General features: G+C 39.4%; 1 protein-coding gene across 3 annotated transcripts in view; it reads right to left on the bottom strand.

Annotated features, from left to right (window-relative positions):
• Positions 1-16,581, bottom strand: part of SLC14A1 (solute carrier family 14 member 1 (Kidd blood group)) — an 88,686-nt gene that overhangs the window by 23,086 nt on the left and 49,019 nt on the right. For 2 of the 3 annotated variants that reach the window (XM_089656875.1, XM_089656874.1), the window contains exons 2-3: positions 3,171-3,342; positions 2,671-2,860 (exon numbers count right to left, since the gene is read on the bottom strand). In XM_089656875.1, coding sequence (XP_089513001.1) covers positions 2,671-2,860; positions 3,171-3,342 — 362 coding nt within the window. Of the gene's footprint in view, positions 1-2,670; positions 2,861-3,170; positions 3,343-9,017; positions 9,156-16,581 lie in introns of those variants that run through there. The other variant, XM_089656876.1, reaches the window with a different exon arrangement.

The raw sequence follows: 16,581 nt of genomic DNA, 5'->3' as shown, positions 1-16,581 counted from the left end.
TGGGATCTAGGGTAAAGGGGACTTCCGGATTCCGATAAGCCCCCCACCCTCAGACCCCCACAACCACAGCCTAGGGTTGTGGTCATAATCCGTGTCCCCATCAACATGGGGACAAGGTGCTTTGGGGGGGAGCTCCCCCTGCCCCAAAGCACCCTCCCCATGTTGATGGCATGTGGCCTGGTATGGTTCGGGGGGGGGGTTGCTCGCTCGTCCTCCCCCCACTTTCCTGACCTGCCAGGCTGCATGCTCGGATAAGGGTCTGGTATGGATTTTGGGGGGACCCCCACACCATTTTTTTAAAAAAAAATTGGCATGGGGGTTCCCCTAAAAATCCATACCAGATTAGAAAGGATTGGTATGGATGAGAGGGGGGACCCCACGTCGTTCTTTTAAAATGTTTTTAATTGTCAGGCAATGCTTCACTACTAAAATACTGCATTACGTAATATACTGTAACTCATGCCGTATTTTAGTAACTGAGCAGTATCTTACCACATACTCAACTTAGTAAACTGCTCGTGTTTTGAGTTTGCGGTCGAACATTCTGTAGGTTCGGATATTCAACTGCAAACCGAACAGGGGGGTGTTAAGCCCATCACTATTGTTACCTGAACAAGTGCCCCATTGAAAGATACCCCTCACCTCCTGTATTGGATTTCCTATCACTCTCTGCTTCTGTAGTAGTGGTCATTGGGTCAAAGAGTAGGTGAATCTTCCCAGCAGCAAAACAATCAGCAATCAAAAACCTGACCTGGGTTCTAAACCCTACTTTATCTAAAACATAAAAACAGGTTTGGCTATAAAACACTTTAAAACGGAGTTCCACCCAAAAGGGGAAGTTCCGCTTTAAAGATTGGTCCCCCACTCCCCATTAAGAATTGGCACCTTTGGGGAGGGGAGCGGGTACCCGAATCTGACAATTGATCAGAAACGGAAGTCGTTCTCCTACCCTCCCTCCCCGAAGTCTTTTGGGACACATGACAGGTCCCAGAAGATGACGGGGCCATTCAGGAAGCGCAGTGCTACTCGCACATGCGCAGAGGGCACCCGGCTGTGAAGCCGCAAGCTGTCACAGCCGGGTGTCCACACTGCAGATGCCGGCACCTGGAATACAGGACAGCCGGTGAAACGGGCTGCGGCGGGGGCAACGCGGGATTGTGGGACAGGTGAGTGGCTGTTTTTTAAAAGTCAGCAGCTATAGTTTTTGTAGCTGTTGACTTTTATTTTTTTACACAGTGAGTGGAACTCCGCTTTAAAGTGGTAATAAATTCTATTTTTTTAATAATAAAGCTTACCCATATGTAAAATTAATATCTCCTAAACGTCCACCATTTAAGAGATATTTTGGTGGCGGCAACGTCGTCACGCTGTTGTATTGAGTAGAGTCTTCATCATCATGTTGATCCATTGCTGACCCAAAGCAACCATAAATATCAAATATAGATGAATCAGAGTAACTTGCGAGCCACAGGTGTGATCATTACTAGAGGATCGCAAACATGAAACACATAACTACAACTGTGTTGGAAATATCTACAAATATATGTTGCGCTCCTAAATACTTCTCAATAAATAATAATTTAATTATTACCATTAAATTATTATGATACAAATAACTAATAAAAGTGTATAAATACCAAAAAATATTTCAATAGATAGTTTCAACTAATCAATCTCCTCCAAATAAATATCAAAATAATTCCACATGAAATACTCCTCTAAAAAATTTTTTACCAAGTGCTCATAAATCATCTATTAGTGACATGATGTACTTACTAATACCCTCAATTTCATTTAAATTCATAATACCCTCATTTAATATAATAAAAATAGTAAACCAACTAATAACCCTCAACTAAAACGCATTTAAATGATCCCCCATAAATAAAAATAACCAAATGCTCATAAATAATTAATAGTGATTAGTATGAATCCAAATATCATCAAAATAATAGTCCCATTGAATAAACAATTGTTTATATATAGTGACCTGGTGCTTGTTCTTCAATTTGTGACTTTTGTGAATCCTTCAAATAGTGAAGATGTGTCTTTTGTGAATCATTCAAATAGTGAAGGATTTGAAGGATTCACAAAAGTCACAAATTGAAGAACAACAAGCACCAAGTCACTATATATAAACAATTGTTTATTCAATGGGACTATTATTTTGATGATATTTGGATTAGTAAGTACATCATGTCACTAATAGATGATTTATGAGCACTTGGTAAAAAATTTTTTTAGAGGAGTATTTCATGTGGAATTATTTTGATATTTATTTGGAGGAGATTGATTAGTTGAAACTATCTATTGAAATCTTTTTTGGTATTTATACACTTTTATTAGTTATTTGTATCATAATTTGAATTAATTTAATGGTAATAATTGAATTATTATATATTGAGAAGTATTTAGGAGCGCAACATATATTTGTAACCATAAATATCAAATGTTTCAACTTCATTCTGCCCCACCCTATTGCATTTTAATTCTGCATCAGTGAAAATGATCAATGCCAGAGTCACACAGGCATCCAGCTTATTAAGAATATCACAAGGTCACCTACAAGTTTCCTTCAGTGCAAGTTTTTTTTTTCTTTTTTTAAATACTTATTTCTGACTTATTGATTATTTATGTTCGTTGTTAGGCTAGAGAAAATTTGCTAATTACCTGTCTTGACTAAGAAGGAGAGCAGTGAGTGTGGACACGGCAGTTCCCAGGCATCCTGCGATCGCCCACCATGGGTTTTGGAGGAAGAGTGCAGCGATAATTATTAGTCCACTTAGAGGATTGCTGACAAACATTACTTGAGATGCTCCACGCAGCACCCAATCAATGAACTGGAAGATGATGGGTTTATCTAAAACAGAACAATATATTATTATTTATAATAGATATTTTATAGAAAAACCTATTCAGCTCTTTGCATACTGTAAGAGTATCCCAGCACTGACTGTCTCTAGAACACAATCTCGCAACGTCGAGGCAAGACCACAGTAGACTTTTGTGTCCCTCTAAAGATGGCCATCATTTTTGTGCTGATTGAAAAAATATTAAGCTGGTCTGAATAGGCAGCTCCCAGATTTGCTTTAACGAAGCCCATATATTGGTAGTATGCGATACCATTAATATTTATATTGTTGTTAGTATTAATAAAATTAATATTTTACCTTTCAGCCAGTTTCCAAACTCTTTCATTTCCCCTGAAATGTAATGGATAGCGGTGCAAAATAAACCAAGGCTGCTGGAACAGTGACTGGGACTCTCTACCTCCTTCTTCACTTCCTTCTCCGCCATGTTGATAGGAGTGTGGCTCTCCATAGTTTCGACTTTGGTGTAACACTACAAATAAACAGAAAAGAGAGGCTCTGAATTTGTTTATATGATATATTGCCATTGAATCTACCACATGCCCAGTAAAGAGAACCAGTTACGGAGTTTAAAAATTGACTTTTCACTTATAATTGTTTAAAGCTTACTGTAAAATATTCTTTAAAATATTCTTATTTAGGTTTACTTAGCTTGTGGGAGCCTGTTATTACATATTGGAAAGTAAAAAAAAATATTTGAACAAACCAGACATACAAGAATTTCTAAAATAAACCTGGTTTAAGTGCATGTAACTACCTCTATTGTCATAAAGGGCTCCAGTACCTGCCATTCATCATCCTCTTTACCCTCCTGCATCTGGATGGATATAGGCTCAGCTTCTATATACCAACATTGGGCTATTGTGATTGGGCACCAGCTATGAATAAGCTAATGAAATCAGACTGGTCCTACAAAGGTTAGTTATAAGATATGCTTTGCTAACACCACATCAGGACCCTTTTCATGCAAAGTGCCATCAAAGAATTTTGGAAGTTTTGAAAGACTAATGGGAGGTCACCACTCTTGTTTATGGTATGGAAAAACAAAGGAAAGTTAGCTCCCAATTTTAGATTACCATTGGTGGAAAGTACTTACAGCTGTACAGATGTCCCTACAATCTTCACAGTATACTTTTAAATAAACACGCTTTAAATAAAAATGCTTAACTATTTATAAATGATATTTTATTTTTTTTTCAAATATGTTTTTATTAGATTTTTGGACATTACAAAAAGGAAGGTCTAACAATAGACCATAAAGGGATAGCAGTTGAGATTAACATTAATATTAACATTAACATGGTCCACATAGCACAAGAAGACATATCTTATAGATGATTTAAAATAACAGCGTCAATTGCAATGTCAACTACATTTAGTGTTTTTAGCAGGGTATGTTAATACTAGGGAAAATCTCTCTTATGTGAAGTAATGATCATGTATCTTAGGCGCACCCTGAAAACCCATCTCTTCAGGGAAGCCTACCCCACCCCCTGCTAACTTGCCAACCTCCTCCACTCTTCCTACCACTCCATCCCCCACAGCTATCTCCTCCTGTACCACCATCCCCTCCCTCCTAGATTGTAAGCTCGAAAGAGCAGGGCCCTCAATTCCCTCATGTTTTGCATTGTATTGGTATTGTTCTGTCATATGTTCTGTCCCCCTTTGTAATGTACAGCGCTGAGCGAACTATTGGCGCTTTATAAATACTGTATAATAATAATGTATCAAATTTATAAATCCACCGTAACCAGGGCTTCCAATGTTGCATGAATCTAGACATCTTGTTTTATCTTATGGCCAAGAGACGTTCATACTCAAACTTTATTTTTAGAATCTGTATAGTTTCAGATGGATTAGGTGACTGCGGTTTTCCAATTTCTAGTTATGGTAGTTCTAGCTGCCAATAGAATATGAGAGATAAATAGATGAGAAAAATGCGGTATATCGGAGATTCCCAGATTTAGCAGGGCAAGAGCAGGGTTAGGTTTCATAAGTATCCCAGTAACTTCCGAGATAATTAGAAAGATCTTATTCCAAAAGCCAGTGAGATTTCTGCAATGGGCCCTCGAACCCCTCGTGTATTGTATTGTTACTGTCTTGTCTCATGTTCTGTCCCCATTGCTACTGTACAGCGCTGAGCATACCCTTTGGCGCTATGTAAATACTGTATAATAATAATACCAAAGAATATGTGGTATCAGGGGCGGACTGACCATTTGGAAACTCAGGCACTGCCCGAGGGCCCTGGGTCAGTAGGGGGCCCCATGAGATGCCCCTGGTACCTTTTTCATAGGCTCTTTTGAGTTTGGGCAAGGACACAGGGGCCCATGATCCCCTTTTGCCCGGGGGCCCCATGAGTTACAGTCCGCCCCTGTGTGGTAGTGTCCTGACAGCTCCACATTCTCTCCAACACAGGGGGGAATGGAGTGAGCTAAATCTAGAGACCTGGTAAGGGGTATAGTACCAGCGTGTTAAAATTTTCAGAGACATTTCCCAGTGATCAATACAGCTTGATGTTTTGTATAGGGATCCAATAGCAGACTTCCAATGTGATTCTGAGAATTTCACCGATAGGTCAGATTCCCGTTGGAGCATAGCTGAATTTTTTACAAATTCAAGTTTCTCCTGGAAGAAAGCATAAAAAAGAAGGATGTTGACTTAGTAGGAGTTCTGGTGGTCGTTAAGGTAGACCAAGTCATGCCTGAAACCCATTTAATTTTTGAGGGTAGGGTGCGTAAAGCATGGGTAATTTGATGAAACCGGTATCTCTCCTTTCCTGAGAGCTGGAATTCGTTCTTTACTATTTCCCAAGTCTTAAGTGTATCAGAGGTATAGAGATTAGAGATTTCTCGAATTGATTAACTAGAAAGGAAGCATTTGTATAGAGCACTAATCAAAGGGGGCACTACAGAATTTTTTCCCCCTAACCATCATGCCCTTATAGGATTAGTTCATTTTCTCAACCCAAGCATATTAAAAATACAAACAGAACATCTATGCAACATTACTGCCTTGTGTCTGCTAACTAGAGAAACAGATTTGTTATACCAAATTAGTTTTGAGGATTTGATCAAAGACTGCAATTAAAAAAAGGAATAGAAAACTTTTTTTATAATTAAAATAAACATTAAGGTAAAAGTTAACAATTTGTTTACAAGTTTTTGAGCTGAAAGTGAAAAATTAACACCAAAGTAATATATTTTTTGATAAAACGGTTTTGAGTAATTTCTTCATTTTTGTTGACATCAAAGTGTGAATTTGTGAACATCAAAGTGAGAATTATTAACTCAAAGTGAAAACATATTTATACAGTACAAATATTTTTTTTAAGAATCCTTTATTAAACCTTTTTATTCACTTTCATTCCCTTTTGAGTCTTAATGTCTTGTCAGGTAAGCAATGGAAGGGCTGAGGTTTCTAGTTTGGATAGAGGTAGTCTAATATTAAATGAACACATGTAATGTAGATGTGAATTCATGCAAGATACATTGGGTATTTGTAACAGATTTTCAACATAAACTATTGCAATGCATTGTGAATATTGGCCTATTCCTAAAGAAAGATCATATATTTGGAGCACATTTTCTGGAAAAACCTAAATTCATTTACAGCTTTAACTTTACATTCCAGACTGGCACCTAATATGCTGGACACCCCCTAAAAGAAATATAAAGTTGGCCCGATGGTGTGAGGTTTTTATTCATGTAGAAGAAAATCGGAGGAAAAGATCTTCATGTTGCTTCTCCACTAAGGACATTTGACATGTGGAACCCCTTCATCAAGGCAATGTGGTCTTGAGTCATTGCATTATGACAATGAGTGACAATAAAAACAATCCTCTTTATTTATATTGGTGTGCCGGTTACGTCATGTGACTTTTATGTATTTCCTATTCATTTGAGTACCCACAATATTTAAAATGGCCACTGTTTTTTCTCTTATTAATCCTCTCTTAATCCTGTATGGATTTGCTGACATTTCCATAATAATTCTCTTCTTGGGTCCCAGTACAGTAACCATTTTCTTATTTTGGGCCCTTGGACCAAAATGTTTAAGAACCCCTGTTTTAGAGTAGACTTTCTAAAACATTATATCTAGAATTAACCTTTTTAAAAAATATATATATTTCTCGGGGTCCCCTACTAATAATGAATAAAACTACAACTTGTACATTAGCGTGACCAGTAAGTTGTAGATATTTTTAAAGAACAGATTAAAGAATTTGGTGTAGCTAAAATATTTAACACCCAGGACAGTTAATTTTAAAATGAAATGAATATAAATTACAGTAAAGATACAATAAAAATTGTGATATAACCCTAACATATATAACCTTTATAAGTGACCCCTTACATAGTCAGTGGAAAATTCCCCTCTAATATAAGTGATCAGTGTCAATGGGGGGGGGAATCAATTCACCACTGCTTATTACTCAAGGAACGCCTAGCAACATCAGGAGAAACCCTAGGCTCCTTGAGGTTTTCTCAGGGGTGCCTTGGCAAAATGTCTAAAAATTGCCCAAAACTTGCATACAAGCCAGCGGGTGAATGAAGCCTGCCTTTTAGTTACACAAAGCCACAGGTTTTCATTGTGCACCGTTACAACCTTCTAGCTGCCAGCGTCCTGACAACCAATTATGTCATCAGTTGATAAAGAGGATATTGGTTGCCTGCACAGCATCCTATTTTGACCCTCCCCTGCCGCCGCCATTGGTTCTGGGGTCACATTAGCTCAGTAATGGAGAAAAACTGAGGGAGAAGAGAAACATTGGAATACTAATCAATACCAGTGTGCAAAAGTGTATTTGCTCCGGAAGATTAAGTCACCTCTAATGTTGGGTGTCCTACATGTGTGGATGTTGCTGCATTATATAAAGCTAATAGAATAGTCTTTCCCATTTTGGAATGGGGTGTCCTTTTGAAAATTATGGACTGTCTAGAGGCACCCCATTTCAGAATGGGGTGCCTAAAGACTGTCCATAATTTGAAAAGGTGCCTCGGGACTTTCTATACTTTGAAAGGTTGCCGTGACTGAAAAAAGATTGAAAAACGCTGTTTTAGAGTATGATTATTGTTGTATTATTTCACTTTATATTTAGCAAAATTCTCCCTTTGAATGCATTTAACTAAAAAAATATCCAAGTCCTTAGCAATAACAGACTGAAATATGAATGATCATTCTGAATTAGGAGATCCTTGTACTCTCCATTTTTCTGGGTAGCTCTTCCATTATTTGTTTAGTTCTCTAATGTCTATAGTCATAATTCAAAGGAATTTCTTAATTATTTTGCTTAAATAAACCTATTATATAGAGGCTGAATAATTTCTGCAATTCATCCACAGTTGGTGTATGACTCCCTGTGCCTTGCTCAGTAAGGTCAGTGCGATAAACTTGAGATGTTACCTTCTTTTCTTTTCTATCCATCCCCAAAAATGTTTTGCAGTCCTCAGTACAGGCAAAAATCTGGGACCTATCCATGGCAGGGGATTTATTTACCTCTTCATTTTAAAGAACTTGAGGCTTGATTTACTAAATTGGATGAGTGATTTTAACACCACTACCTATTTTATTTCTGTTGCAATCTTTTTATTAAATTTTCAAATAGTCACAAGACAGTACAGAGTAACAAAATCAAGTACAAACCTGAACTGTAGTCCTAGGCTAAAACCAAATATAGGCATAGAAACTGCTACAAAAGTGGCCCCTTATAGAGGATCCTACACGACACCATACGGGCGGCTACATTTCATAAAGAAATGAAGGCAGGGAATAACCCTAACATAGGCAAACAGTGTAGGGTCAGTAGGGAGGTGGATCATAGCTATATCCACCCATCCTACGAACTGAGCAGGTAAGGACTCAAAACCCAGAGACAGCCTTAGCCAAAATGGGAACCACCAAAGTGCCATATATTAGACATATGTAACATGTTAGAAGAAAACTCAAACATAGCAATAGCATTTCCCATTCAAGCAATGTTGGCATGCAGTAGAATTAAACTGAAATCTCTACTGAAAAAGTAGAGATTTTGGCCCGGTAAAGGACCAAAATTGTCATTACCTATTTTATTTAATTAAAAAAAAAACGTAATTGTAATTTTAAATTCATAAATGTTATAATTATTTTTTTAAAGGATAAGTTCACCTTTGTAGGAGCCTGGAGAGCATTGCAGCCGCGATTGCAATAATTAGTGTCAGCCCTGTCTAGTTCTCTTTTGCTAAACTACCCATTGGCAAAAGGTCTGAGGGATAAAACATATTAGGAGAGACGTCAGGAACTTATTTTGTACAGTCTGGAGGAAAGAGAAGAAAGGGGAGACATGTTAGAAACCTTTAAATACATCAAGCGGGTGAAAAAGGTTCAGGAGGGCAGGATTTTCAATATGAAGCCAAGATCAAAAACGCAGGTACATGACCACAAACTAGCAGGAAAGTTCAAAACTAATCTTAGAAAGTATTATTTTACTTAAAGGGTAGTTGACGCTTGGAATATACTTGGAGTAGACTTCCAGCAGAGGTAGTGAGTCAGTCAACAGTCACAGTGGATTCAAACATGTCTGGGAGAAACATACAGTATATCTATACTAAACATATGTAGGGATAGGTTGTCCTCTACTGTCTGAATTTGTAAATATATTACATATGCCCTTCCTGCCCCTGGTTGTTGGCTTTGAAACACCAGAAGGAGAAAGTAGAGAGAGAGAGACAGAGAGAGAGAGAAATCCTGGAGCAGAAGAAACTATTGTAGCACTACCCCCTTATGAGTCGCTAGAATATTTGGGTCCTCCTATAGTCCTGCACAGCCAAGCATCACACATCTTCACAAAATCTTGCATCCAGAGTCAGAGATCAGTCCTTGAGCTTTGGTTTTGTTGTTTTATTTAGGAGAATTGAACTGAGATATGGTAAGGGATGTAAAGGATGCCCAACGGTACTGATAAACTGAGGACAACTTCCTGGAACTGTTTACAAGCCTTCTCTTCAGCACAGTCTCTGTTGGAGAGCTAGTCAGCTTCTCCCTAGTGTACTACCCCAGACCCAGATGAACTTCTCCTCTTCACCTAGCAATGGAGGTATCCCTGAACAGGGGATCTGGTTCCTGTCAATTTAAGAGATGAACAGTCACTGGCAGTGGGCTAATCTGGTTTTCCACCAGAGTGCTTCTTTCCCTATCCGCCCAGGGGGTGTAGGTGTACTCACTTGTGGGTTGGTGGCTGTTACTAGGCCTATCGGCTTGGCTGCTCCTTCCCTGCCATACAGGTGGTCTTCTCTCAGGGGGGTGGTGAGTTCTGACCTTTCCTCCTTTCCAGCTCCAGGCCTGCAAGTAGGCCCCATCCCACTGGGCCTCCTCACAGCCTCCTTCCTTCAGCCTCACATCTTCCTCTCTGTCCTCCACATGAACTCTCTTGCTCCTCTCTACTGCTACTGAATAGGGTCCAATACTTTTAAGAATGTCCAGCCATTTGCCAAGCCTTCTGTTGGGGATTGGCTAGGACCCCTGAAGAGTGCAGCCAACCACTCTTCAGATCCACCCACTGCCTCCAGGGCCTTTCTCCAAAATCCCTAGAACAGGGGGAATTGGGATCATCATCCACTCTCCAACTTGGTTTGTCTCTTCTTTGAAACATTTTATTTGTGTATATCCCCCCCCCCCTTTTCTACTTGATGTTTTGGAATTTCCAAATAAACTTGGGTCCTTTGCATAGCATGGTGTGCTAGTTTTAAACTTAAACTTAAAAAACTTATACCTTGTTTTTTCATTTTTTCTTTACTCAGGAAAGATTAGCGGAACTGAATTTATTCTCTCTTGAGAAGAGGAGATTAAGGGGGGGATATGATCTCCATGTATAATACATAAGGGGAGATATGATCTCCATGTATAATACATAAGGGGGGATATGATCTCCATGTATAATACATAAGGGGGGATATGATCACCATGTATAATACATAAGGGGGGATATGATCACCATGTATAATACATAAGGGGGGATATGATCACCATGTATAATACATGAGGGGGGATATGATCTCCATGTATAATACATAAGGGGGATATGATCTCCATGTATAATACATAAGGGGGGGGGGTATGATCTCCATGTATATTACATAAGGGGGATATGATCTCCATGTATAATACATAAGGGGGATATGATCTCCATGTATAATACATAAGGGGGATATGATCTCCATGTATAATACATAAGGGGGGATATGATCACCATGTATAATACATAAGGGGGGATATGATCTCCATGTATAATACATAAGGGGGGATATGATCTCCATGTATAATACATAAGGGGGATATGATCTCCATGTATAATACATAAGGGGGGATATAATCTCCATGTATAATACATAAGGGGGATATGATCTCCATGTATAATACATAAGGGGGGATATAATCTCCATGTATAATACATAAGGGGGATATGATCTCCATGTATAATACATAAGGGGGGATATGAACACCATGTATAATACATAAGGGGGATATGATCTCCATGTATATTGCATAAGGGGGGATATGATCACCATGTATAATACATAAGGGGGGATATGATCTCCATGTATAATACATAAGGGGGATATGATATCCATGTATAATACATAAGGGGGATATGATCACCATGTATAATACATAAGGGGGGATATGATCTCCATGTATAATACATAAGGGGGATATTATCACCGTGTATAATACATAAGGGGGGATATGATCTCCATGTATAATACATAAGGGGGGGGATATGATCTCCATGTATAATACATAAGGGGGATATGATCACCATGTATAATACATAAGGGGGATATGATCTCCATGTATAATACATAAGGGGGATATGATCACCATGTATAATACATAAGGGGGGATATGATCTCCGTGTATAATACATAAGGGGGGATATGATCTCCATGTATAATACATAAGGGGGATATGCTCTTCATGTATAATACATAAGGGGGGGTATGATCTCCATGTATAATACATAATGGGGATATGATCTCCTTGTATAATATATAAGGGGGGGATATGATCTCCATGTATAATACACAAGGGGGATATGATCTTCATGTATAATACATAAGGGGGGATATGATCACCATGTATAATACATAATGGGGATATAATCACCATGTATAATACATAAGGGGGATATGATCTCCATGTATAATACATAAGGGGGATATGATCTCCATGTATAATACATAAGGGGGGATATGATCTCCATGTATAATACATAAGGGGGGATATGATCTCCATGTATAATACATAAGGGGGATATGATCTCCTTGTATAATACATGAGGGGGGATATGATCTCCATGTATAATACATAAGGGGGGATATGATCACCATGTATAATACATGAGGGGGGATATGATCTCCATGTATAATACATAAGGGGGATATGATCTCCATGTATAATACATAAGGGGGGATATGATCTCCATGTATAATACATAAGGGGGATATGATCTCCATGTATAATACATAAGGGGGATATGATCTCCATGTATAATACATAAGGGGGATATGATCACCATGTATAATACATAAGGGGGGATATGATCTCCATGTATAATACATAAGGGGGGATATGATCACCATGTATAATACATAAGGGGGATATGATCTCCATGTATAATACATAAGGGGGATATGATCTCCATGTATAATACATAAGGGGGGATATGATCTCCATGTATAATACATAAGGGGGGGTATGATCTCCATATATAATACATAAGGGGGATATGATCTCCATATATAATACATAAGGGGGATATGATCTCCATGTATAATACATAAGGGGGATATGATCTCCATGTATAATACATAAGGGGGGATATGATCTCCATGTATAATACATAAGGGGGATATGATCTCCATGTATAATACATAAGGGGGGATATGATCTCCATGTATAATACATGAGGGGGGATATGATCTCCATGTATAAATACATCAGTGGTTCATATAGTGAACTCGGTGTAGAGTTCTTCACCCTGGCCAGCTCAGTTATTCTGGCCAGCTCAGTGAATTGCTTCAAAAAAGTCCTGGATTGTTTCTTGGATACACAGAATATAACTGGATATAACATTTATAGGTAAAGTTGATCCAGGGAATATCCAATTGCCTCTCGGGGGATCAGGAAGGAATTTTTTTTCCCAATGCCGGAGCAAATTTAATCATGCTTTGCTGGGTTTTTTGCCTTCCTCTCGATCAACTGTGGGTGTAGGATTATAACTTTTTTTTTTTTTTAAATGGATGAACTGGACAGACTTTTGTTTTTTTTCAGCTAGACTAACTATGTAATTATGTAACAACATGGCTGTGTGAAAATATACACTATATTGCTAAAAGTATTGGGACGCCTGACTTTACACACACATGAACTTTAATGGCACCCCAGTCTTAGTCCGTAGGGTTCAATATTGAGTTGGCCCCGCCCTTTGCAGCTATAAGAGCTTCAACTCTTCTGGGAAGGCCGTCCACAAGATTTAGGAGTGTCTGTGGGAATGTTTGACGATTCTTCCAGAACTGCATTTGTGAGGTCAGGCACTGATGTCGGACGAGAAGGCCTCGCAGGCTCCGCTCTAATTCATCCCAAAGGTGTTCTATCTAGGTGTTAAAGTCAGGACTCTGTGCAGGCCAGTCAAGTTCCTCCATCCTAAACTCGCTCATCCATGTCTTTATGGACCTTGCTTTGTGCACTGGTGTGCAGTCATGTTGGAACAGGAAGGGGCCACCCCCAAACTTTTCCCACAAAGTTGGGAGCATGAAATTGTCCAAAATGTCTTGGTATACTGATGCCTTAAGAGTTCCCTTCACTGGAACTAAGGGGCCAAGCCCAACCCCTGAAAAACAACCCCACACCATAATCCCCCTCCACTAAACTTTACACTTGGCACAATGCAGTCATAAAAGTACCGTTCACCTGGCAACCGTCAAACCCAGACACGTCCATCAGATTGCCAGACAGAGAATTGTGATTGGTCACTCCAGAGTGCAAGTGTACAATTCAAACGTATACATTCCTCCATTAAACATGGCTGAGTGTATAAGTGGGTGATGCAGCGACCTTCAGCTGGAAACAAACAGGATCAGCAGGGGAGAATGTCACCAGCACACCGAGGATCACCAATATGGGTCCAAAAGTTTTAATGAACAATCACATAGCTGCAGCAAGGCAACGTTTCAGAGTCTTGCAGGACCCCTTCATCAGGCATTGGTCACATGCCTGATGAAGGAGTCCTGCGAGACTCCGAAACATTGCCTTGCTATAACTATGGGATCATTCATTAAAACTTTTGGACCCATATTGGTGATCCTCGGTGTGCTGGCGACATTCTCCCCTGCTGGTCACTACAGGGAACATGTCTCTACTGCTCTAGAGTCCAGTGTCGGCGTGCTTTACGCCACTGCATCCGCCGCTTTGCATTGCACTTGGTGATGTAAGGCTTGGATGCAGCTGCTCGGCCATGAAAACCCATTTCATGAAGCTCTCTACGCACTGTTGTTGTGCTAATCTGAAGGCCACGCGAAGCTTGGAGGTGAAGTGAATTCAAGTGGGGTACCATGATAGGTTGCCACCTGAGCAATAAGCCCATCCTTGAATGTCCTTGCTAGTAAATATTCCACAATCAACTTTTAGTGATATTATAACAAAGCGAAAGCAACTGGGAACAACAGCAACGAAGTGGTAGGCCACGTAAAATGACAGAGTGGGGTCAGCGCATGATGAAGCGCACAGTGCGCAGAAGTCACCCACTGTCTGCAGAGTCAATAGCTAAAGACTTCCAAACTTGGTGTGGCCTTCAGATTAGTACAACAAAAGACATGGATGAGGGTGAAAGTTTGTTCTGGAGGAACTTGAGTCCTGACCTCAACCCGATAGAACACCTTTAGGATGAATTACAGCAGAGACTGCGAGCCAGGCCTCCTCCTCTGACATCAGTGCCTGACCTCACAAATGCGCTGCTGGAAGAATGGTTAAACATTCCCATAGACACACTTCTAAACTTTGTGTACCCTTCCCAGATGGGTGGAAGGCCAAGGCATACCATCCAGCTCCGCTGCTGGAAGCCTATAAAACTAGGAGAGGCTGAAAGCTGATGTGGCTGGACAGTGCCAATAACTTCGAGGGCAGTATTTGTCCAGGGACAAATGTCTTCAATGCAACCATCTTTTGTCCCTGGGCCCATACTTCCCTAAACATAAATAGAACTAGGTGCACTCTCCATCCCTATCTAGCCTCTGCAGCTTTCAGCCTCTCATAGAGTTTTATATACTGCTGACAGGGGAGCTGGACAATGTGCCTTGGCCTTTCAACTACGTCCAAATGCCCGAGCACCTTGCACTTGGGGCTAAACGTCCAGTGTGCATGGGGCCTAAAAGTTAGTGTTAGCAGTGACAAGTGTTTTTTATTGGCCCTCGAAGTTAGTGGCACTGTCCAGCCACGTCGGCTTTCAGCCTCTCGTAGTTTTATAGGCTGTGAGCAGCGGAGCTGGATGGTATGCCTTGGCCTTCCACCTACATCCAAAAGCTGGAGCCTCATGTACCAAGGCTAAATGCCCAGTGTGCATGGGGCCTTAAACTGTAATTAATTAAGTTGGGGTACTTCTACTATATGTTAGCTAAAGATGGTCACACACCACTCACATTTTGGCTGATTCCTGCTGAATCAGACGATATTGAACCTGTGGTTGGCCCTGTAGGAACCAATAGATAGTTAATCAACTTTTGCCAAAGGAGCCCGGTGGAAACTTGTTGGCTGAACAGTGTCTGTGTTCATTGGTATCATTTTTAGGTGTACCTTTTAGTATTGTTTGCTTTTGACTGGTGCAAGTCGCAGCTTCAATAATGAAAAAAATGACCGTCAAAGCATGCCAGTAGAACTAGATTATAACTAGCCACTGGTACAACATGATGGTATAATGCGTGAACTCCTTTTCTCAGAATCATTATTGTTCGATTCATTATTGTACTTTTTTAAACAAAAAGAAAACACAAACAGTAAAAAAAAATCTAATAAAACATTTGAACCAACAGTACATAAATAACAATGTTCTTTGGATCCCTTTCAGTTGGACGTTGGGTGACATATATAAAAATTGATGCAAATACAGTAAATGATGACTGCAGCAAACAAAGATCTGGAAGAGGAAGAAATACTTGTATACTTGTAAATCTCATTTTGTAACAGGCTTGGGTAATTCTTGGACTATTGACTTTTTGCTCTGCATACCAGATCTGTAAAGGGCAGTTCCAGGATTTAATGGTATATTAAAGTTTTATAGACTGCTATGCTCATTTATTGTTAACACCAAATATTAAAGTTTACACCTCCTGTTACTATAAAACACTGAGATACACTGTGTAAATACTCACTATTTTCACGAAACAAATTTCTGCTCCAGGTTTAAATATTTTCTTACATGAATATACCTAATCAACTGTTTTGGGGGATTAAAGGGGAAATACTGTATATTGGTTTTTGGGCAATTTTGTTACTTTAAAAAAGTGTTTTATATATATATATATATATATATATATATATATATATATATACACACACACACACACACAATCCCTGCGTTAAGTTAAAAAAAATATGTATAGGTATGAATATCGCCCACTTACGCCTCTTTTAATTACCTGAGCCCTCACTCGATCCAAAGCTGTTCCCATCTGTAGTG

Source organism: Staurois parvus, unplaced genomic scaffold, assembly GCF_062004578.1.
Source record: "Staurois parvus isolate SC_StPar_1 unplaced genomic scaffold, SC_StPar_1.0 ptg000946l, whole genome shotgun sequence".
NCBI classification, from domain to species: Eukaryota; Metazoa; Chordata; class Amphibia; order Anura; family Ranidae; genus Staurois; species Staurois parvus.
Note: the sequence above shows the minus strand (reverse complement) of the source record. Positions and strands in the feature narration are given on the sequence as shown.